This window comes from Camelus bactrianus, chromosome 22 (genome assembly GCF_048773025.1).
Source record: "Camelus bactrianus isolate YW-2024 breed Bactrian camel chromosome 22, ASM4877302v1, whole genome shotgun sequence".
Lineage (NCBI taxonomy): Eukaryota > Metazoa > Chordata > Mammalia > Artiodactyla > Camelidae > Camelus > Camelus bactrianus.
Window position 1 is genome coordinate 26,612,930 of NC_133560.1, and position 24,230 is coordinate 26,637,159.

The following is a 24,230-nucleotide window of genomic DNA, read 5'->3' on the forward strand; positions in this document are numbered from 1 at the left end:
CTCTTACTGTCCTCCTGCTCAGCCATGGCCCTCATGGGAGGCAGTGTTCTGTACCTAGCCCTAGTCACATTGGCTGGGTGCATGCGTCCTCCTCTGTCTCGGGGCAGTGATGTCTTCAAGAGCAGGAACCCAAGCTGAGTTGCCTTTGTGTCTCCTGATCGCACAGATCCTCCTGTGTGCTTAGAGGGGTGACAAGAACCACCTGGGACTCTGGTGGCTGAAGTGTACTCTGATTCTGAGCCTTAAGAACCAAAACTATGCTTCTTACTGAAAAAACAAAAAGCAAAAAATAAGAACTCCTATCTCAAATTCAGACCAGGGAAATAAAAGTTCTCTGGGACTAAGTAAACTTGGATTCAACTCCGGGCTCTTTCCTTACTAGACATGTGCACTTGGACAAGTCACCTCACTTGCTCTTAGGACAGGGTATCTCAACTCACCATGACCAGCCAGACCTTATGTATCCTACCCCTTTCAATCCTATGAGCCACCAGCCTTTTCTCAGTTCCTAAGTGTGCCAGGCTCCTGCCTGCCTCAGGGCCTTTGCATGTGCTGTTCTTGCTACCTGAAACATTCTGCTCCCCTTTGCCTGGTGACTTGCCCTTCCTGTCTCAGCTGCAACACTACTGACTTGGCAAGTCTTCCCTGGCTGCCCCCAACAGAAGTCAGGTCCTCCTGTTACACACTTTGCTGGCACTCCGAACCTCTGCAGAGTATAATTATTTGTGTAATTTCTTCTTATTATTAATAAGAATAAGACTTAATAAGTGCTTTATGCCAGGCTCTGTTTCAGAGATTTGAAAAGTGAGTGATTTCACCAGTCAGAATGGCCATCATTTTAAGCCCACAAACAAAAAATGCTGGAGAGGGTGTGAAGAAAAGGGAACCCTCCCACACTGTTGGTGGAAATGTAGTTTGGTCCAGCCACTATGGAAAATAGTATGGAGGTTCCTTAAAAAAACTAAAAATACTTACCATATGATCCAGCAATCCCACTCCTGGGCATATATCCAGATAAAACTCTAATTCTAAAAGATACACAGACCCCAATGTTCATAGCAGCACTACTTACAATTGCCAAGACATAGAAGCAACCTAAATGTCCATCAACAAATGACTGGATAAAGAAGATATGGTATATATACATAATGGAATACTACACAGCCATAAAAAGAAGGAAATGCCATTTGCAGCAACATGGTTGGACCTAGAGATTATCATACTAAGTGAAGTAAGTCAGAAAGAAAGACAAATATCATATGATATCACTTATATGTGGAATCTAAACTATGACACAAGTGAATTTATTTATTTAACAGAAACAAACTCATAGACAAAGAAAACAAATGTATGGTTACCAAAGGGGAAACCAAGGGTAGGGGGATAAATCAGGAGTTTGAGATTAGCAGATATACACCACTATATATAAAATAGATAAACAACAAGGTCCTACTATATAGCACAGGGAACTATAGTCAATATCCTGTAATAAACCATAATGGAAAAGAAAAAAAAAAGTGGGTGATTTCATTTAGTTTTCACAGTGCCCTCATGAAGTATTACGCTCACCCCCATTTCATGGAAGGGGAGACTGAAGTTCAGAGAGATTAAACAATCTGCCCAAGGTTGCACAGCTATTCAGTGTTGGAGCTGCCCTCTTAAGCCTATTCTCCCAAGATGACTGTGAGTTCCACGAGGGCACTTGCCACATCTGGTCACTGGTGTATCCCCAGGGCTGAGCATCTATACCAGCTGCATTATGGGCGGTTACAAAGTATTGATAACCTAAAAGAAGCAACACCCCAGTAGCAACGAGCACTCTGAGTGCCCAGATCTTGGTTTCTAACACTGTTCTCTACTAAAAAGAACCAGGCTTGGAGAAATGGCTGATGCTAGGACTAGGGCAGGAAATACACAAATTGAGCCTGGAGCATCTTGTAGTAACAGAAAATAAGGAAGTGCTCCAAAGGAAACAAATAAACAAAAAACCCAAACCAAAACATCTGTCATACACGTTGTGTAATACAACGTGTCAACGGCCAAAGGAACCAACTGAAAGGGCTTCCAGTGGCCAAAGATGGAGCAATTTAAGCACAGAATAAATAAAGCAGTATTGAGTTATAACCCAGAGTATAAATATCCAGGAGGCCATATTGATATAATCAAATGATTAGATAAACTAATAAATGGAGGGAGAAGACTCAAGTCTTTCATGCAGAAGAATTCCAAATAGTTTACGTAGCTATCCACCCATATGGAGGGGAACATATGTCTCCACTCTAGATGTGGGCTGCACATAGTGACTTCCTTCCAAAGGTAAGCGGGAGGAAAGTAAATTATAGTAGAGAAACCTGACAAATAATAACTCAGCCAGGTGATGAAGGCCAATATCAACAGGCACAGATAAAGCTGATAGTACGTACCCTTGATATGCGTGGTGAGAATGGTACTTTCCCTCTTCGGTCCTCCTCCCTCAAACCCATCATCCCGGTACTATCATGAGAAAAATACCAGACAAATTTCAACAGAGGGACATGCTATCAAACATCTGTCCAGCCATTCTCAAAACCATCAAGATCATCAAAAACAAGGAAAGTCTGAGAACCTGCCACAGCCAAGAGGAGCTTAAAGAGACAGGACAACTAAGAGAATAGATCTTAAAAGTTCTCATCACAAGGAAAAAAAATGCAACTATGTGCCGTGATGGATGTTAATTATTAACCAAACTTACTGTGGTGATCATTTTGCAACATATACATATATCAAATCATTATGTTGTAAAACTAATACAACGGTATATGTCAATTGTCTCTCTTTAGAGAGAGGGAGAGAGGTAAAGAGAGAGAGAGAAGGGAAACAACGAATGAAACGTGGTATCCTGGATGGGATTCTGGAAGAGAAAAAAGACATTAGGTAAAAAAGGAAGTTAAATAAACTGTGGTTGACAGTGATGTAGTGATACTGTATCATACAAATGACCAAACAAATATATCGTACTAATGAAAGGTGTTATAAAGATGGAAAACTGCGTGTAGAGAAAATAGTAACTGTATTTTCTGTGCAATATTTCTGTAAGTCTAAAACTCTTCTAAAAAAGAATAAAGTATATTAATGATAACAAGCACAAAGCATAGATGAATGAATCAAAGACGTCATTATTCATCATGGTGACAATGATTAGAGCTCCCGTCTTACAGTCTGTGAGGACTCCACAGAATCCACAGACAGCATTGAGCACACAGTACAAGCTCCATTCAGAGCGCAGGACTTCTCACCATTCTACTAAATCTGTGCTGCCCACTATGGGAGCCACAAGTTCTAGGTGACCAAATTTACATTAAGGAAACATTAATTTAAGTACATTAAAAACTCAGTTCTTCAGTGGCACAAGCGATATGTCAAGTGCTCCAAAGCCACAAGGAGCTAGTGGCTAATAAATCAGACAGTGCTTATTAAAAACATGCCACAGAAAGTTCTATTGGACAAACACTGCACAAAACAATAAATGACATGATTATTTGTTCAGTGATCTTAACTCCTTCTGCAAATCCTACCTTCTCAACCTTCCTGACAGCCCCCTTTCAAACTGAAACCCCTACCTTCCTCACCTGTGCCCTATGTCCAATCTACTTTCATCTTACCATTTTTTCAGCATTTGGGGTAGAATCTGCTCGATTTCTTTTCTACCTCGCCGTCCAGCACTACACAGCCCAATCCAGTAGCCACAGAAACTCTGACTGCTGAGCCCTTGGAATGCAGCCAGTCCAACTTCAGACCTGCTGTAAGCATAAAACACATACCAGATTTCACAGGCATGTAAAGTAAAGAAAAAAGGAAAATGTAAAAACATCCCATAATTTTTATATGGGTTACATGCTGAAAAAACATTTTGGACACAAACTGGGTTTCAAAAAACATAAAAATTAACATCACCTGTTCCTTTTTACTTTTTTTTAAAACATGGCTACTAGAAATTTTAAATTATGCCTGTGACTAACATTTGTGGTTCGCTTCTATTTCTGACGGACAGTGTTGGTCTAGAATACCAGCTGTCAGTAAAATTTTAAACATGCTTATATTTGTATTGGACAGAGGCAGTCTAGAATGTCAGCCAAACAGGCAGGTGTTTTCGCCTATTCACTGCCCTTACAGTGACTGACACACAGTAGGAGCTTAATTAAATTTTAATGAATGGATGTTGGGCTGTGCCTCTGGGAACCCGCTTGCACTAACAGTCAACAATGATGGAACATTGACCACGTCCCGTCCCCCCTCCTCACTACACCAGATAAGGAAACTGAGGCCCCGCGAGGTGACGTCAGCCTCTGCCCAACGGCACGTAGTGCGGAAACGTCGGGGCCGGGATTCGAACCCGGGTCCTGTCCCCACAGCTCTGGCGCGCTGACCGTTCCTACCTTGCAGGGTGGTGATGGCGGCGGGACAGGCGGGCGCGAGACACACAGCATGCGCACGGCAAGAGCGCGGCTCTTCGGCCACCGCCTTCCGTCTGCCTTCGTAAGCCTGGCCCCAGTCGGCCGCCTCCGCGGCCATCGCCGGCCACCCGCGTCTCAGCCTGCAGCCGAGCTCTTCGCAGGCGGCGCCAGCCGGAAGTCCCGCCTCCCCCGCGCGGCCCCGGGCGCCGCGACAGCAACGCCGGCCAATGAGTAGCGCGCCGTGGCGGACGCCGACCAATGGGCGCGTGCGCTGGGGGGGCGTGTCCGGGCCGCGGGCCGGAGCGGGTCGTGCGCGCTGAGGAGGAGCCGCCGCCGCCGTCGCCGTCGCCGCCGCTGCCGCCACCGCTACCGAGGCCGTGCGGAGCCGTTAGCGCCGCGCCGCCGCCGCCCGCCCGCCCCGGAGCAGCCCCGGGCCCGCCCGCCCGCGTCCAGGTGAGGCGGGGGCCTTCGGCGGCGTCCGACGGGGTAGGCCGCGGCAGGCCTAAGCTCTCCTGGCCGGGCCGCGGGCGCTCGCGGGCCTGCACCGGCCGAGGCCCAGGCCGCGCCGGGCCGGGAAGGGGACGCGCGCGGGCCTCGGCAAGCGGGCGGGGGCCGGCCGGTGTGGGCGCCGGCGACAGGCCCCGGGCCGGATTCTTCGGCCGCCGCGAGGGCCAGGCGAAGGGGACACAGCGTGGGCACGCGCCTGGCGGCCAGGATCCACGGCCGGGCCCGGGTAGTCTTGCAGGCCGGGTAGCCGGGGGCGGGAGAGCAAAGCCAGAGGCGAGGGAGTGGGGTGAGTGCCTTCAGCGCGCAGAGGTCACGGCCCACGGGCTCGCTTCCCCGGGAAATCCTACAGATTCTTTTGTGGTCCTTGTCAGAGGACCGCGGCCGATCTGAGGTCCTTTTAGAAGTGTGCAAACCCTTCAGTATGTATGAAAGCCCTAGAAAAAAAATATTTTTGAACGCCATCTCTAACAAAGCTGTTTTTTTGTGGCGTGGGACTTTTGGATTTGTAAAATGTGTATGTGTTGAAAACACAAACTGCACGCAATTGAACAATGGGGGATGGATGCTCTCCCTTCCTTTTCCGGTGTCCTCTGCTGCTCTGCTTATTAAAATGGGCTCTAATACCTACTGTGTGCAGGACTGGTGGGGAAGAACTTCTGCAGGCGCTTCCCTTGGAGGACCAGAGCCCCCCTGGCGGAAAGTATTCATGTGGGATCCGGATAGCTCTTGCTCTAGAAGTGGGATGATGGGGAGATGAATTCACTAGAGAAGGGTTTCTCAACCTTGGCACTACTGACATTTTCGGTCTGATCATTCTTGGCTTGGGGAGGGGCGGGGCTGTCCTTTCTATTGGAAGATGTTGAGCAGTATCCCTGGCCTCTTCTCACCAGATGCCAGCAGCATCCTTGCTCCCCAGTTGTAAAGATGAAAAACATCTTCAATCATTGCTAGAAGTATCTCACACACGTGTGTGAGAACCACCAGTAGACTAAATGATCTTTCGCTAAAAGTTCCCTGGGCCCCATCTCCGATGCTTTTGAATCCAGTGCTCCCAGGAGGTTGAACAAACTCAACAGTAGGAGCCTCAGTTCTCTTATCTGTAAAATGGGATGGATGAGAATATTGCTGTGCAGACTGAAGGGTGTGGGAAACTCTTAGTATCGCACATGTTCTGTGCCTGGTAGTCACTGGATATAAGTTATAAATAGTTGACACTATTTAGTGAGGATTTACTACGTGCTCTACACTCACAGACATTTATCTCCAGCCCCTGAGATAGGTGCTGTCATAATTTCAGTTTTAGGGGTGAAACCGAGACTTCAATAGATCATTTAATGTGACCAGTCTTACACAGAGAAGTGGCTGATGGCAAGCAGGATTTGAACTCAAGCCTTCTGACCCAACGTCCTTACTCTTAACCACCAGGTTTTACCGCTCTTCTAATCACAGGGTCCAGGGACATTCCTTTCAGTTACCATTGAGCATCTTCTGTGTCCAGAGCGCTGTGCTGGAATCTGTTAGAAAATTTTGCAACTTCAAGATCCATGAAGAAACCAAGATATATGAACATCTCAAAATGTGGAAATAAGTCATGTTTATGTCGAAGCATTGGTTTGGAAGAGGCAGAATTTCAGTTTGGATGTGTTGAGTCTGAGGTGATGGGGCAGCAAGTGGAAAAATGAGAGAAGAGTTAGGAAAATACCATCTTCCTAATGCCTTGCTTTTGCCTCACTCCCTCCCACTTCCCACCTCTATCATCTTTCCACACTCCAGCGAGAGTTGTCTTTTTAAATGCAGATCTGATTATATTACTCTCAGTTAAGTATCTTTGGATGCAAAAAAATTAATTTTTTAAACCTCTTTAGGTCGCTTAAAAGCTAAAGTTTGGGATCCCAAGTCTTGCACGTTCGGACCCTCGCTTCGTTTCTCATTTCACCTGCTCATAGGCCCTAAATGCCAACCCTCTCTGACCGTTGCCTCCACTGCCTGAGGGCTGTTCTCCTCCACCTAGAGATCTCTTCCTCATGCTCTGTGGCCCAGGTCAGAGCTCACTCACCATTTGAAGCCTCCCCTAGCTGCCACTCTTATTCTGTCTACCCACACTGGAATCAGCTGTTCCGTCGTTGTGTCCCCATCTCATTCAGTTGAATCAAATTAATGCTGAATGGCCAGAGAAGTGCAGTTACCTCTTTTCACCAGTAGATGGCAGTAGTGAAGCGGCGAGGCTGACCTGAGACTAGGTCGGGGGAAGACCAGAGGAAACCAGCCTACCAAAGGGAAGTTAGTCTTGCTTCCCTCCTTTAGCCAACTCTCTCTGCCCCGCTGCTGTGTCCCAGGCCCTGTGCTAGACTGGGGAGGCGCTGGCGATTGTAGTGTGGGCATAGATCCTTTTAGCCTACTCTGTTGAGTCTGGTGATGGTTATATGCACTGGCTGGTGTGGAAGTACAGAAAAGGAAGCTATTAACCTAGCCTTGGTGGGCAGAGGAGATCACAGGATGTTTCCTGGAGGAAGTGAATGTGAGGGGTGGGGAGGAGTTAGCCAGACCAAGACCGTGGGGAAGGGCTTTGTTGGATGCAGGAACAGCACAGCAAAGGCATGGAGGTGGTTACACTGTGGTTCAGGGAACCATGTGGGGTCTGGTATTTCAGAGGTAAGAAAGGTGACATGAGTGGTGGCGAGAGGACTCATGTAGCTGGTGTGCAGAGGGCTTGGATGTTGTCCTAGAGGCCAGGCCAAGAGTGGCTTTTGGGCAGTTTCAGTTCACAGGGTGAAGGAATCAGGTCTGCACAGAGGAGGAAGAGCTGGAGGCAGTATTGCTAAATGCCAGCAGACCATTTTGGAGGTGATTATTTTCCTGCAAATAAGAAAAGTCGCGACTATAACCCAGGCTGTAGTGGTCAGGAAAGAGAGGGGATGGATTTGAGACGTGGTTAGGGGGTAGAGGACATAGGACTCTGGGTATTTAGCTGTGGGATGTAAGCAAGAGAGAACAGCGGTGGATGCTTCTGGGTCCCTGCCTGAGCCTGGTAGGTGAATAATGGTCACTAAGAAAGAGAAGGCAGGAGAAGGATCCATTTAGAATGTGAATGTAGACCCAAAAAAAGCACATCACTTGAGTAGAATGCATGTCATGGATATACAGACAGGAAGTGGGTGGGTGCCAGAAGTCAGTGTCTGTCAGTATGTGTTGGCAGGACTCGCTTATCTGATCACTGTCCATTTTCACTCAACCCAGAGCCTCAGTGCCCTGGCCAATCAGCAGTCACTTAAAGATTGGACACATGAAACGTGACCACTTGTTCCTTGTTGCGGGAAACAGGGGTAAGTGAAAGAAACTGCCTCCCGGAGGAGTTCACAACCTGAACTGGGGAGAAAACACACAGATGGGTGAGATTAAGTAATAAAAGGATGAAGCAGTGGGGAGTGACAGCCTTGAGAGTATTAAGAGAAATGATTGTCCATTGTTTGGGTTTTGTTTTTGATGAAAGAACTGGTGTCCAAACTGGTTGTTGTAATCAGGGAGGCATGGACAGCAGTTTCCGTGTGCAGCCAGCAGCCTGAGTGAGTAAGAGAGGAGGCAGGCACAGTGAGGTCTGGAAGCCTGAGGGGACCGGTTTGGGCAGGCAGAGGGTCAAGAAGGTGAACTTGGAGATAAATCTAGAAAAGCCTGCCAGGGTCAGGTGGTAGAGGCTTTCTGGACACAGTTGAGAGGTGAGCTGGGAAGCTTGCTTTTCTGAGTGAGAAATAGGGGTGGGCAGAGCAGTCAAGAGGCTTTTGCAGCCCTGAGATGGCCCGGGATGGCCTGAACTTGAGTCTTGGGACTAGGACTGCTTCTTTATCTACATGCCCACTGCCTTGCTCGTGCCTGGCACCGGGTGTACTCCGTGTGTGCTGGGGGAGGGAAGGGTTAGCAAGGAGCTCAGAAGTGACTGGATCCAGCCATCCATCAAAGAGGCATTCATGTCAGAGGAAAGATTTACAGAAGGAATAGTCCATAACAGCCCAATGGCTAGACTGAAGACACTATGAACAGAAATGGGGAGACAGAAGGAATAGGAGTGATTTGGAGGGAGAAGACCAAATTGGGCTTAGAGACGCTCAGTTTGAAATAACCATGTGAGGTGAGCAGTTAGGAGTCATTCTAGGCAGAAGGTGACAGGGACCTGAATGAGGACGATGGCAGAGAGGTGGGGGAAGCGAGGTGTCTCAGATGTAAAACTGGCAGAACTTGGTGCTCACTCTGCTTTGGGGGATGGAGAGAGCTGGCCTGGGGGAAAAGTGTGTGCGCCACCAAATGCAGTGATTCAGGGGGAGGAGGAGGTGTGAAGAGGGGTCTAGGGCAGGAGGGGAGATGAGGGTGCTTGCAGTTGGAGACTGGCAGCTCAGGGAGACAGACTCTCACCTGGATTTTGTCAGTAAAGTAAGAGTAAGAGGGCAGGACTGGAATAAGGTTCATGTCTCTGGTTAAGAGATTAGGAGGCCTGCTGATTCGTTCAAGGTTCTCTTTGTGATTGGTGAGTGAGCGCTGACTACCAGCGAGATCTTCCACATTCCATGGGGTGCTGTGAGCATGAGCCCTGGCTGGTGAAACCACACTGGCTTCCATGGAACTGGGGTCCATTAGAAATGGCATCAGAGGTGTGGGTCATTTCCAGGGCCCCAAGGGGAAAGGGTTGAAAGTGTTCCTTAATGGACCTGGAGGTGAGCGATGAAGGGATAGCTTACCAAGTGTCAGGAACTGCTGGGGGCTGGTGAAGCAGGTGATACCACCCCAGTTTGCAGACAAGGAAGCTGAAGTGATGCACCCACTGTTGCTTGGCTGATGAGCAGTAGGGTTAACAGTGGATCTCAGATCTGTCAAAGCCCCTGCCATGCCCTGTTGCTCTGCTGCTCTGTGTGAGAGTCCTGGAGGGGTCTTGACAAACCAGAAAGAAGCCTTAGCAGGGCCGTGGATCTGATCAGGCCTCCTTGGGGCCTGTGGAGCACTTTGACTGGGCCAGACCCTGGGATGCACTGATCTGCACGTGCTCTGCTTCTCCCCTGGGCTCCTTGGCCTGGCGGGTATGGAATTGCTGTGACTTAGACAGAGCTGCCAAATCCGGGCAGCTCCCCCCAACGCCTGCTGTGGCCTGTGGGAAGAATGAGTAAGGAAACGTAGATCAAGTCGATCTGAGTGAGCCTTCCCCTTGCGTGGCAGTTCTAATTGGGTCAGGTGGTGCCTTTAGTTTTTTTTTTCTGGCACGAGAGTGTTTCCTAGGTGACCTTACGTTCCTGAGATTTTTTTTTTTTACCTTAAAGAGCTCAGGACTTTGTGTCTAGAAAGGACCTTAGAAATAATTGAGTCCAAGCCTCGTCTTATGGTGTGTGAAGTGTCAGGGCTGAGCCTAAGGATGTTTGACTATTCTAGTTTTGTTCTGGCCCAAGTAGTTTAGAAAGCCTGCTCTGTGGCTATAAAATGAGACAGATTCTCATGGGTGCCTGATGGAAAGCAGTCTTGCTGCTTTACGTATGTATCACCTACATATGTTTTTATGTCATTTATATATATGGATATATCTGTTGCCTATATACGTAGCAGGTACGCTCCTGATGTGAACAGCATCACTGAAGTCATACAGACAACCAGGATTGTTTAAAATAGTGCGATGGGGCTGAAAACCCTCAGAGATCATCCAAACAGGACTTCTTCATGATACATCCCTTACCAGAAACATTTCCAAATCAGCAGGAATTGCTTTCCTAAACTAAGTTTCCCTTTTTGCTCCCTGCAGTTGACTCTGATCCTGTGGGTTGAGATGGGATGGGATGATCCTAAAAAAGTTAATAGACTCTCAGTACAATTTGTAACAGCCCGTCTTTAACGTAAAAGAATGCACCAAGTACACACGATTCCCAGGTGAGCCTGAGATCCAGTGTCTGTCCCCTTCTCAGTGTACCTGTGTGATGCACCTACAGTTTGCCAGGTTCCCTAGGTTTGCCTGGGGACCCTTAGCAATAGTGCTGTAGCCTTGGCCCTCCAGGCTTTGGCCGGTGACGTGGGTGAAAAGCTAACAATTACAAGTTAGAGTGACTGGTGCAGTAACACAGGTTCACATCGGTGGTGGCGAGCACTGAGAACTAGAGCAACCTTGTGTCCCGGGACACACTTTAAAGATCAGTGAGGAGGTGATGGAGAGGCTGGTGAGCCTGCCAAATGGGCAGCCGGATCCAAGGCACAGAAATACGGAGGTCTGTGGCATGCCTCGGGGAGCTCGAGTGAGGGATGTAATGAGGGGACGAGCAGGGGCCATCAGGCTCCATCCTTGCGAAACCGCTCTGTAGTGACAGCTCGAGGGCTGGCCCTGCCACTTATTAACAGTGTGATGACTGCCCCTGAGCAAAGTCATGTAACCTCTGAGCCTCAGCAGGTGGTGACCCCACTGACAGGGAGAGCTGGAGGGGAGGATCCGGCTTGATGGGGCTGAGCATGGTGACCTGGAGGAGTCCACAGGCTGTCACATGGAGAGACATGCCGAGTGAGAGGAGGCGGGGCCTGGTGGCCTGAGAGACAGAGGGTCAGAGGTGGCCACGACTTGGGAGTCAGTGATGGACAGGCAGAGAACAAGACCCGGTTGTGGTTGGTGCTTTTGGGGACGGGGCTGGTTGGGCCCTGGATTCGATATGCAGATGTGGAAATGTCAGGTGAAGAGACCTGGACAGCACCGAAGCACCGAGAAACTGTGCTCTTGGGGTTTGGGTTCTTTGTTGTTGCCGGTTGACCAAGAATGGGGCCTGCAGGGGACTGCTCAGCCTAGCCAAGAAACAAGGCTGTAACGCAGAAGTTTCACCTGTTAAGTCTTTTAAAATTGATCTTTTAATTCACTCTTTTTGATGTGGAGTTCTTTGGGTTTTGACAAGTGAATAGAGTCTTGTGACCACCATCAAGATCCAGATACCAGAAAATTTTACCACCCAGGAAACAAAAATGTTTCCTCATGCTCCCCATGTCCTGTCAACTCTTCCCCTGCTCCTGGCAACCACTGAGCTGTCCCTGTGGTTTTGCCTTTTCCAGAACGGAATCATGTAGTTTGTATCCTTTGAGTTTGGCTTCTTTCATTCAGTATTTGAGATCTGTACAAGTTGTGTGAATAATAGTACCTTTTTATTGATCATCAAAGGTTGATATTGTCTGTTTTCTTGTCATTGTTTGCTTGCTTTTGTTTTTGTTTTAGATGTCCTAAATGGGTCTAAATGGATATTTTGATGTGGTTTTAATTTTCATTTCCCTGTTAACTGATATGTTGAGCATCTTTTCATGTGTTTATTTGCCATCCATATCTCTTCCTTGGCTTAGGGTCTGTTCACATCTTTTACCTTTTTTAAAACTGAGTTGTTTGTTTCCTTATTGTTAAGTTTTGAGAGTTTTTTAAAAAAATGTGTTCTGGAAACAAGTCCTTTTTCAGATGTGTGATAATGCAAATATTTTCTGGTCTGTGGATTGTGATTTTCCTAGCAATGTCTTTTTCAAGAGCAGAGGTTTTAAATTGTGATGATACCCAGTTTGTCAGTTTCTTTTAAATGGATGTGCCTTTGATATGGTATCTAAGAAATCTTTGCCTCACCTAGTATCACAAAGATTTTCTCCTAGAAATTTTTCTATTTTTACGTTTTAGAACAGAGGTCGGCACAGTTTTTCTGTAAAGAGCCAGATGGTAAATATTTTCAGCTTTGTGGACCATATGGTCTCAGTCACAACTACTCAACTATGTCACTGTAGTGCAAAAGCAGCCATGGGCAATACATAAACAAATGAGAGTAGCTGTGTGCCAATAAAACTTTATTTATAAAAATAGGTGACAGGCCAAACAGTTTGGCCCGCAGGCAATGGTTTGCCAACCACTGTTTTTTTTAGAAAACTAACTTTTTACCAGGCATAGCGGACACTCCCACCCTGACCCTCCTCCTCTGGATAATGAGAATGGGGTCATTACTGCCCCATTGATCATCCATGAAAGCAGGGTGAGGGAGAAGGCAGAATAGTAGATGCCTAACTCAGAACAAGGGTGAAGAGAGAGAGGGATAAAGGGCAAAAAAGAGGAAGGAAGAAGAAAAATGTTTGAATCACATTTTGAGCAAACTTCAGTGTGCATTTCAATTTTTCACAGTTAACCTTTGTACTTTGGTTCAGGCTTCAGCAGATGTTTCTGTTTGTTCATTTGTTTTTGAGCTAATAATCTAGCTTAAAGTCTCATGGCCACAAGCGGTTTAGCAGATTTGTGGAGCTTTTCATGATGAAACCCGTTAGTGCCATGCTTTCTACTGAAAATTGGTATTTATTTAGCCATCTTTAGGTTATGTCCAGCGTTTCAGTTTTACCAGCCATGGGGTTGTGTGTTCCTTTCATGTATTTCCCTGCACTCATGATTATTTCTGTAGAACAGTTTCCTACAGCTCTGAGTCAGAGGGTCAAATTCACGTTAAACATTTCTCTAGGCCCTGCCATGTCACACTCACATCAGTGGTGTGTGAGGGTGTTTCTTCCCCCCTTATCCTTACTGGCACTGGGCTGTATCCAGTGTAACTATTCCACTGGACTGAGTTCCATCTTACTGACAGAAGGTAGCATCTCTTTTTACTTTGCATTTTCTTCGTGAACTTGAGCTTCTTTTCATGGCTTACTAGCTGTTTGAATTGCCAGCATCTGTTAGTTGCTACTCAGATCCTTTGTCCACTTCTCTGTTAGTGATATGTTGCTTTTTCCCTGTTAATTTGTAGATGCCCTGAATCAAGTTTTCTCAGTCTTGGCAGTATTGACACTTTGGGCTGGATGATTCTTGGTAGTGGGGCTGTCCTGTGCCTTGTGGAGTGTTTAACAGCATCCCTAGCCTCTGCCCACAAGATGCCAGTGGCACTCCACCACCCCCAGTCTCGATAACCAAAAATGTCTCCAGACACTGCCCAGGGCCCCTGGGGGCAGAATCACCCAGGGTGAGAACCCCTGATCTCAGTCATGTGTTAGGGAGCACGTGTTTGCCCCTAGTCTTGCTGCTTGTCTGTTTGTGACGCCTTGTGCCATCTGGGAGTTTTTCACTTTGTGAAGCCTCACTTTCCAGTCTTTTCTTACTTGGCTTTTGATGCTGAACTGTTTTATAAAGAGCAGGGAGCACAGAACATTTTCAAAGAAAGAAATAGTTAGAGGTTGGGCTACTTGTGCCTGCTGTGTCTGGTCTGGCAAGTGAGGGCGTGCACAGGAGCAAAGAGCCGGAGTCTCCTCCAGGAAACGGAACCAGACCTAATTCCTCTCTCCGCGTTGACTCGGGGGCAGGTGGGAGATCCTGTGCAGGGGGTGTGCTCAGGTTTTTACACAACTGCTGGCAAGGCTATTTTTAAAGGGGGCTAAATGCTCTTGATACTGAGCACTGGGTTTTCAAGCATAAAATCAGAGCCAGGCAGTAGGAATCTAGAGGAAGGGGGTGGGCTGCCCCTTGAGACCTTAGGCTGGGTGGGCAGTGGGGCCTTTTTCTCAGTGATGACATTTTGGCCCTACAGGGTGCCTGCTTATCTAGAGGCGGGGGCATGGGACATCTTGGACTAGGCAGCCGCAGAGCAGTGCTTGTGAACAAAACCTAGAGCGAGAGGTGCTTTCAGAAGAGCGGTCTTGATCCAACTCTACTCTGAAGTCATTTCTGTGCTCTGATGTTTGTCACTGAAGGTAAAGATTTCTGCAAGTGGCCAAAGGTATTCCAAAGCCTGCAAGCTTTGAAGACCAAGTTCCTCTACTGGTAGAGAATCTTAACTTCTTTCTTGGCTCAGCTGCTGTGCCTTGGGAATAAAGGGGTGCAAGGAACCATTGGGTGGTCTGGGCTGGGCGCTCAGGCCCGCGGCGCAGGCTCCTCGACATGCAGCTGTGTCAGTAGTGCCCATGGGGACGAGTGAAGCACTCAGAGGTCTTTGGAACAGTCTTGAGGGACAGTCCATAGGCTTTCTCTGGGGGCTTGAGTTGTGCTGCAGGGGGCATGTGGGTTCGTTCCTTTGAGGCCCTCCTCGTAAGTGGAAGTGGCTGAACGTGGAGTTGTTTTGTTTTTGTTTTCACAGACTTCAGAGACCATGTAGTATGTAGCCTTTCAGACTCTTCTCTCCCTTGACGGTGTGCAGTTAAGACTCCTGCATGTCCTTGTGGCTTTCTGGCTCATTTCTTTTTGGCACTGAATAACACTCCGCAGCGTGCGCGTACCAGACGATAGGAGTGTGTCTCTCCATTCGCCTGCTGAAGGGTATCTTGGCTGCTTCCAGTTTGGGGGCAATTATGAATAAAACTGCTATAAACATCCAAGTGCAGGTTTATGTGTGGACATAAGTTGAACTCGTAGTGTTGAAAAGAAAAATGTCTCAGTACAGTTGTGGTCACAAGTGTTGCCTCAATACTCTGCAATGTGAGCATTTGGAATTTACTTGATTTTTTTTTTCTCCTGCAGATTTTTAAAAAAAATACAATGTCTAATGGTTATGAAGACCACATGGCCGAAGACTGCAGGGATGATATCGGAAGAACAAATTTGATTGTCAACTACCTCCCTCAGAACATGACCCAGGATGAGTTACGAAGTCTGTTCAGCAGTATTGGTGAAGTTGAATCTGCAAAACTTATTCGGGATAAAGTAGCAGGTAAAGAAACAGACACCTTTTATAAAGGGGGTACGTGCGGCCTCCTGCTGAGCACTGTCTTCTTTGCTTGTGGCTCTGCAGTGTCCTCAGTGAAATGACAGCTGTGAAGTTTCATTTTTATCTCAACTCTGTTTTGCCACTGCCCTGGTGTCAGACCAGACATAGATTCCCAAAAGAGGGAAAACCCATCATAAGAGAGTGAGTAAAAATTGAGACGGTGAGAGGAGGGGAAATGTGGGGACATGAGAAACAGGGACCATTCTGACAGCTGGAAGGGACCAAAGAATGGCACCCTGGCCTGGTGTGGTCCCATGTGTGGAAGGGACTCTGGCCAGCGCCCTGCCCAGGGCAGGCCCAGGCAGGCCCATCCTCCCTCCCCAGGCCCGCATACAAGGCCAGGCCCGAGGCAGAACACTGAGTCCCTTGTGGGCAGCCCTTTGTTAGGTTTGGGCCACCCTGTCACACTATTAACTTGAACATCTGAAACACACTGAGCTTGAACTCTTGGGGGCTGGATCAGGGCAGTGGATCACAGGCGGGCTGTGGGGTTGGCCGGCCGATTCAAAGCCCCACTCTCTCGCACCCTCACAGTGTGACCATAAACCTCTAAGCCTCAGTGCCCCCATCTGTAAGGTGGGCGTGGTGGCTCCTACATCCTGATGCTGCTTGCCTCATAAGGGTTTGCAGAAGGCCTGGTACCTGATAAGGCTCCCTCTATAGATGGGGCTCTGTTCTGAGAGCATGGTTTCAAGAACCCTGGAGAAAAACATGGCAAGACCGGGTGCTGTGAAGCGCTTCTTCCTTTCTTTTCTTCCCAAGGAAGAACATTTTAGGGAGCCCTCTCCCTCCTCTCCCTCTCTGCCCAGCTCTGCTGAGGAACGAGCAGTCCTCCTGGGTGGCTCTGACTGCCACCTTGGGTTGTGGGACTGTAATTCCTGCACTGAGAAATAATTTCAAAATGAAAAGCTGTATTTATTATGGAAATACAATAATATTATGTTCACATTTACGTGAAAGTAGAGGAGTATGTTGAACCCCATGTACCCATTGTCCTGCTGCATTGAACCCTCAGCATTTGCCAGTGATGGAAGATGCCTGTCCCCAGGATGACTTTTGTAGAGGCTGGCCGACCACTGTGCAGGGAATTAGTTTATCAGAGGGGGCTTTGAACTGAAAAGTCCTTTAAGGACCCTTCCCATTCTGAGAGCCTGCGATTTAATAAATGTCTTCAAAATGGGAACTTAACGTAATACACAAAATTGAACAGCATTAGAATGTTCTAGAAGGCACTGTCTCTCCAGTTCCAGGAGGACATCCTGAATAAGAGAGTCCTTGTTCAGAGGGGCTTAGAGATTCTCCTGTGCTGCAAAGAAGTCCTGCCTTTCTCTTTTTGTGTTCTGGGGAAGGGAACACTCGACCCCGTTGGCATTCCTGAGTGCTGCAGGTGCTCGCCGGCATTCTCATAGTACCTGACTTCCTTGTCTCTTGGTTTGTGGTTTTCAGAGTAATGTGAGCTGTGTTCATAGGAACACTTAGCTTTGGTGTGATCTGCCCGGAGAGAACTGGTTTGAGAACCAGTGAAAGCAGTAAAAGTGTAATTTGGAATTTATCTCAGTTCAGATACAAACTTTTTTCCTGCTTTTTGGGCAAGATGAGTGGAGTGCACCAGGAGTTGTAGGATAGGGGGCCCGGGCTGGCATTTCAGCTCTGCATCTTGCTAGCAGTTCTTTAAATTTTTTTTTATTTAAAAAATTTTTTTTAAATGGCTGTACTGAGGATTGAACCCAGGACATCATACATGCTAGGCACACACTCTACCACTGAGCTATACCCTCCCACCCAGTTCTTTAAATTGAATGAATTTAACTTTATGAAAAACCTACTGCATTCACTTTTCTCCTGCTACTTGGTGTGTGAAAACTGCTTCGAAGCTGGTCCCAGGGCTGTGGCCTCACAGCTCACTCCCCTTTGTCCCTTATGACACCGTTCCAGTGAGACCCTAGACATGCATGGTTATGTTCATCTGATGACCTTCTCTCGGCCTGGCTCAGGCTGCCCACCCCAGAGAGAGTCTCGCATCCCGGCAGAGGGGCACCCGGTCCAGTCAAACCCCCAGCCGACCTCAGCTTGTACCACGGGCATCCCGTGCACAGCAGCCAGTTCAGTGCATTTTCTCCGCTCAGGCCCCTTTCCTCTCAGGTGATGATTGCTTCCTACTTCAGTGAACGTGACAGCCATCTCCACCTCTCTCCCGGATCCCTTCCCTTCTCAGCAGCCCAGGAACCTCAAGTTATGCATGTACCCACTTTTCTGAGCCTTTCCAGGATCACCCGCCTGCATTCAATCATGCTGTAGTCTCTGCTTTCTTTGAAAAAAGTCCTTGCTAGGTTTCTGGACTCACTCCAGCTCAGGGATTCTCCACTTGAGCACGGTCGATGTTTGGGACTGGGTAATTTCTGTGGGGGGGGGCCATCCTCTACGTTGCCAGTGCCAGTGGCACCTTCTGAGTTAAGAAAACCAAAAAAATGCCCCCCTACATTTCCAAGTGTCCCCTGGGGACAGAACCGCCCCTGAGTGAGCGGCCCTGTTCTGCTGATGTCCTCCTCCCTCCTGTTCACAGAGCCGTCTCCTCTTCTTTTTGGGAGCTTCCTCTTCCCTTGGCTTCCGTGAGCCCCCCCCACCCTGGCTTTCTCCTACCTCGGAGGCCTCCCTCTGCCTCTCTTGCAGCTCCCTCCCAGCCATTAACGTAGGCAGTCCTCGGGTTGTTCCTGAGCCTCCTCTTCCTAAGCCAACACTGGGGTACACAGATGCGCCCCCGCAGCTTAGCTTTACCTTCAGCTTGCCACCTCTCTTTCAACCAGAAAGTCCTCCTGAGCTCCAGACCCCTCAGCTTCTCAGTGTTTTCCAGACTGACCTTGACTCTCCCACAAGCCAACTGCTTGTTTGCCAGGGTCCCTGTCTTAGCAGATGGCGCTCCTCCGTCCACTCAGTGGCTCCAGTCAGAAATCTAAGCATGACCTTTGACCTGTGTCCCTGGCACTCGCCCTTCTGGATGCTTCCATCCCTTTTCCTCTGTCTCTCCTGCCTCCATCCTAGACCAAGTCTCATTGTCTTCTCCTGTCCTATTGCTTTAGGCATTTAATTGGCCACCCGTGCTCCCTGCAGACCATTCTCCTGATTCTTTTAAGGAAGAGTTAGGAATCTCTGTAACACTGAATGCACCCTGTCACTCCCCTGCTTTAAATCTCTTCAGTTCCTGTGCCCTGTTTGCTTTAGGATATCTTTTCTGGCCTGATCTAGTCAGTATTAGATGCTCCTCTCCAGGGTTCCTATAGTCATTGGGCAGACCTGCAGCATGGGTTTCCACACTGCACTGAAATTACAACTTTCTGGTCTAGTAGGTCCATATGGTTCCCAGAGGCAGGGACCCTGTTGTATCCCCAGATGTAGCCATAATCAGTGTTTGTTGAATGAATGAATGAATGAATGGATGTAGGAGTTAGAGGAGAATGCAGATCAGCTCGGACATTCATTCATTCATTCATTCAGCAAATGTTTAATGAGTGCTGACCATAGGCCTGGCATTGGTGATAAGAGGAAGTGGGGACGGGGTGGTGCCTGGGATACGGGGAATGTTCTGTGTGCTGGCCCCAAGGCTCAGTATTCCTGGTCAGCCAGGCCCCAGTGTTGGAGACATGGGTTTCTTGCTGCCTGTTCATCCACAGTCACTACCTAGCCTTACTGTGCAGCCCTGCCCTGCTCTCTGTCCTGGTGTCTAATCCCTCTGCAGATGCCATATGGCCCACGAGGGGCCGTGAGCCAGCCTCCACCCTCCTGGACTAGGTCATGCTGGCCACTTGGTCCCCAGCCCCCGGCCTGCTTGCTCAGCTTCTGTCTCATTGCCTTGCATCTCTGGTCAGGACAAAGCCCATACCCTAGCCTGCAGCTCCCAAGTCTCCTTGGGACTCTGTCCCTTTCATCCCCAGCCATTGCACCCCACAGTCACCCTCTCGGGCTGGACTGAGCTCTTGTCATTTTGCAGACACAGCCTGCTCTCGTGCTCTTGTGATCTCATCAGTACCGTTCCCTCTGCTGGAATGCCCTTCCACACCTACCCAGCCTGACCACTTTTTCTTCTTAATGTGAATCACTTTTGTTCTTTATAGATAAAAATTTAACACGAGAGGGCAGAGTATAGCTTAGTGCTGGAGCGCGTGCTTAGCATGCCCGAGGTCCTAGGTTCAATCCCCAGTACCTCTCCATTAAGAAACAAACAAACAAACTTAATTACCCCCCGAAAATTTTTTTTTCTTTTAAATTTTAACATGAGACAAGCAGGAAGAAAAGTTTAAATTACCGATAATCCCACCCCTGTTAGCTTTTTGGTTCATGTCCTTCCAGACTCTTTACATATTCATGTTCTCAAGCTGTTGTGTGCTTTTATAAAAATGGGCTTGTGCTACCGAAGCTGTGTGGGAAACTTTTCTTCCTGCATCTGTAAACATTTTTCCCTGTCCCCAAACATAGCTAGCTCGTGGTCACAGTGTCTACATAGTATTCTGTTGCATGCAGTTCTGAGCTTACAACAGGTCATAACTGTTTTTCCCTAGTTACCAGCCCCACTGAGATAAATATCCTGGCACCAGTCTTTGCTCACGGGTTATTTCATGGGAATTCTTCTTGGAAGTGAACTAGCAGATGGGAGAGCGTGTACCTTCTAAAAGCTCTTGAGCTGTATTGTCAGCTGGCCCTCCAGGGGGTCTTTGGTTCACACGCCCTTCTGCTCGGCCCTGCCATCCATCCCCTAGGCCAGGCAGGGTTTCTCACCTCTTCTTGTTCTTGGCAAAAGTGAAAAATAACATCTGATTGTGACGGCAGTGTGCATTTCTAGTAAAGTTCATCTGTTTTCCCGTAATTGCTGGCTGTTTGTGCCCTTCTTTTATAAAATACCCTTCTTATCCTTTGCCCATCTTCTTTCCTTTGGAGACGTTTGCTGTTTCTTCCTTATTGCCTAATTAATTCACTCATTCCCCCAAGATCCAGTCTCTCCTCCAGTAACATCTTTCCTTTAGCCTTGTGGACCTTAAGAGAAGGCGCTCGAGTGTGCCAACCCCTCACGGTGTAGAGGAGGGCCTCGTCCACGGGCTGGGGCCACCCTCCTCAGCTGTGCATCCCAGGTCAGGTGAAGAACACTAAGGGATTAAAGCCTTATATCTGGCTGCCCTGGTGTGGGAAAGCAAGGCAAAATGCCATGGAGTTATCTGTTAGTCTTGACCCCATCTAAAGAGAGAGAGAGAGACATTTGGGAATGAATGCAGGAGCACTGGCCCAGGGGTCATCCAGCGGGGCATACAGAGCACTTGCTGCAGAGACATCCTCATTTCCCCGGGCTGGCGGCTCCCTGGCCAGCAGCAGCACCAGGGGACCGGGAGAAACGCAGGTCTCAGGCCCCACCCGGCCCCACTGAATCAGCCAGTCTGGGGTGTTGGAACCTCCCTGGAGAGGGGGCAGTGCTGGTGCCTGGGCAAGTTAGACCCAGAGCTGAGAAGCACCGCCCTTCCTGCAGTGAGGGGCGCTGGCCTGGGACATCCCTAGACCTCAGGCCTGGGGCTTATTCATCCTTCATCCCTGTCCCTTCTCCCTCGGCCTCCTTTTCCTCATCTCCCACCCTCCCCTCTCCATCACACCTCCAGTCCCGGGCTCTGGTTGCCCCCACCCCTGACTGGCAGGCCTTGCCCTCCTCAGGCCCCAGCAGCCTGTGCAGGATCCATGCCCTGCTTGTGCTTGCCCCCCGGCACCCCTACTCCCCCATCAGACCTCAGAGCTCCCGTGTTCGGGGCTGAAGGGGGCGGGGGCAGCAGCTGACCTGCCTTCATGGCATTGACTCCAGCAGGCTCTCTGCCTCTAAGGGGCAAGAGAATCATCTGTAGGGAACTTGGAAGTGCAGGTTCCCACGCCTGCCCAACATCCTGGGTCTTGGACTGAGGAGAGCCCCAGGAAGCTGCATGATTACCCTGAGTGGCTTGTGAACCCTGTTAGAGAGACAGTAACTTGGGAAGTGAGGGCCTTCTGGAGGCACCTGCTCCAAGCACAGACCGCCAGGTTGGGGCTCTTCTGTGTAACCACGGGGAGCCCCGCTCCCCCAGGCACTTCCAGCAGCACTTCAGTAGGCGGCTTTACAAGCTGTCCCCACTCCTGCCTTCCCACCCCCATTCTGATGTCATTGGTCCAGGATGTGGCCTCGCCAGTGATAGTTTTTAGCAGCTGCCCTGGTGATTCTAACAAGTGGCCAGAGTTGAGAGTCATTGGTTTATAGTGAAGGAAAGGGTGGAGGTGGGCCCTCAGCATTGTGTTAAGCACTTTAGTCTCCGTCCTCATTCAGTGAGTGAAGACCTGGGGCTCCCCTTCATTCCTCTCCTGACTCCCCTCCCTCTGTATGCAGGTGCCCACCACAGAGGGTGGAATAGCCTGGGGGACAGAGCCAGTCCCAGTCTGGGAGTGCTGGCAGGGAGCTGCTCCCTGGCACTTTAGGGACCAGTGGCCCCCTGGTGCTCCCTCCCGCATCAGCCCACCTGCAGGTCCGCTTGGTGGGTCCTCTTTCTGCTGCCCCTGCCCTGACGCGTGGCCCTTGTCTCACACCTGGTCTGGCTCCTGGGCTCCCCAAGGTCTCTGCACTGGTCTTGGCCCCGCTGCAGCCGCTGTCCACCCCACCATCTGGGCCGTGCCTCCGGCTTGTTCTATTCAGCCGTGCTGGCTGCCTTTCATTTCCTGGAACACCTCAGAGACTTGACACTTGCTATTCTGTCTGGAATGCTCACCTCCAGCCGCCCTGAAGTCTTGCTTCTAATATCACCTCCTCAGAGGGCGCTTCTGAGAGCCCTGTCCCCATGGACCTGTCCTGGCAGTCCCTCTCGCACCGCCTGGAGGTTCTCCTCGTAGCACCTGCGTGATGGCTTTGTTCGTTGGTTTTTTGCTGGTTTGTTGTCAGACTTGCCCAATGGGAGGTGCGTTTTGTTAAGGAGTGAGCTGTCCTCTGTGATTATCATTAAACCCGCTGGCCAGCCTGGCACGGGGCCCGACATGTCATAGGTACTCAGTTGGTATATGTGGGCTCGTTGAGGAAAACTGGAGGAGGAGCAGGGCTTGGGAAGAAGGCAGTGGCCGTCTGAGGGTGTGTGACTTCTTAGGTGACGTTCCAGATGTGGGCACACAGTGGTCAAGGAGGTCACCCAGGAAGAGTAGATGACAGAGACAAAGGCCAAAGGTAGAGCCTGAGGGACCATCTCGATGGAATGGGGCCCAGGATGAGGAGCCCAGAGAGGGCCAGTTGGGGAGAAGGGAAACCTGGTGGTGGTGTCACATCCTGGAGGAGGTGGTGCCACAAGCTGGTCATCAGCTCCCAGTGCTGCTGAGGGCTCTGGGAGCTGTGTCCTGAAACTCTGTGGGACTGGGGTGGCACGTTGGATGGCCTTGGTGAGGCCTGAAGGGGAGGGGAGTAGGGAATCAGGAACTGAGGTGGGGTTGGGCCTGTGTTTGTGTGCCGAGAGGAGCCAGCTGCAGCAGAAGACACAGAAACGTGGCCTGGGGCACCTGAAGCCCGGTAGCAGAGGAGACAGGTGGCCCAGGGTTGGGACTGGCCTTGTGGGAGGAGCAGGAACACAAAAGACCAGAGAGAGGTGCAGAGGATCTGGGCTGACAGGGCAGTCTCCGTGGCCTGGGCACAGTGAGAGGTGGAGGGTGATTGGAGGGCAGGTGCTGGGGAGCAAAAGTCCCAGCAGGGCTGGAGTTCGGTGGGACGTAGACATTCTGCGCTCTCCGACTTGACTTTTATAGTCTGGACTATCTGCAAGGTCCCTGAAGTTGTCGGCCTGGAGCCCAGTGTCATTTTCTGAGCTGCAGGTCTGATTCTCCCGCTGGATGGGCCCTACCCCCACCACCCTGCTGCTCCCAACATCCTCACTCTCCAAGGCTCAGGAAGCGGGTCTCTGAGACCCATGGCATTTTATTAGAAATATGGGCCTGGAGGATCAGGTTTTGTTTTTGTTTCTTTAAAAAAGAAAATGGCCTGTGCAGAATTGCTGATAATTTATGTAGCTACTCTGCCCTGAAGGAGGGAGCATGCACTTCCACAAGGCACTCATTACACATGGGCTGTGCAGAGTGACTTCCTTCCAAGGGCTGCAGTGCCCATGGGGGAGGAGAACCCTGGCAAACCGATTGCCTTGGCCAGGGGACCAAGGCCAGCTTCAGCGGTGATGAGTCATGTTGACAACATGCACCCCGAAACAGTGTCAGAAGGCACTTCACTCTGTTGTCCTCCTTCTCAAAACTCCTTATAACCCCAGCCTGACCAGAGAAGAAGATCTGTCAAACCCAGATTGAGGGAGATTCTACAAAATTCCTGATGAGTTCTCAAAACTCAAGGTCATCAAAAAAGGAGAAAGTCTGAGAAACTGTCGCAGCCCAGAAGAGCCTAAGGAGACTTGACAACTAAATGTCGCGTGGGGTCCTGGGTGGCATCTGAGACAAAAAAGGACATCAGGGAAAACTGAGGCAGTCAGAATCAGGTGTGGACTGTAGTTAATAAATCAGTACTGATTCATTAACTGTAACAAGTGTACCATCCTAGGGTAAGGTTACTAAT

General features: G+C 49.4%; 1 protein-coding gene and 1 long non-coding RNA gene across 3 annotated transcripts in view; one reads left to right on the forward strand and one right to left on the reverse strand.

Moving 5' to 3' along the window:
* Positions 1–1,265: 1,265 nt before the first annotated feature.
* On the reverse strand, positions 1,266–4,630 carry LOC105078292 (uncharacterized). Its single transcript, XR_836149.3, has 3 exons — positions 4,416–4,630; positions 3,642–3,779; positions 1,266–2,890 (listed from the first exon to the last, which is right to left on the reverse strand). It is a non-coding gene; the product is annotated as an uncharacterized LOC105078292 (long non-coding RNA).
* Positions 4,631–4,726: 96 nt separating this feature from the next.
* Positions 4,727–24,230, forward strand: part of ELAVL1 (ELAV like RNA binding protein 1) — a 33,755-nt gene continuing 14,251 nt past the window's right edge. Inside the window, exons 1-2 of one of the 2 annotated variants that reach the window (XM_074350881.1) lie at positions 4,727–4,886; positions 15,397–15,586. In XM_074350881.1, the coding sequence (XP_074206982.1) occupies positions 15,415–15,586 (172 nt within the window). In that variant the 5' untranslated portion in view covers positions 4,727–4,886; positions 15,397–15,414. Of the gene's footprint in view, positions 4,887–5,208; positions 5,227–15,396; positions 15,587–24,230 lie in introns of those variants that run through there. The other variant, XM_010966819.3, reaches the window with a different exon arrangement.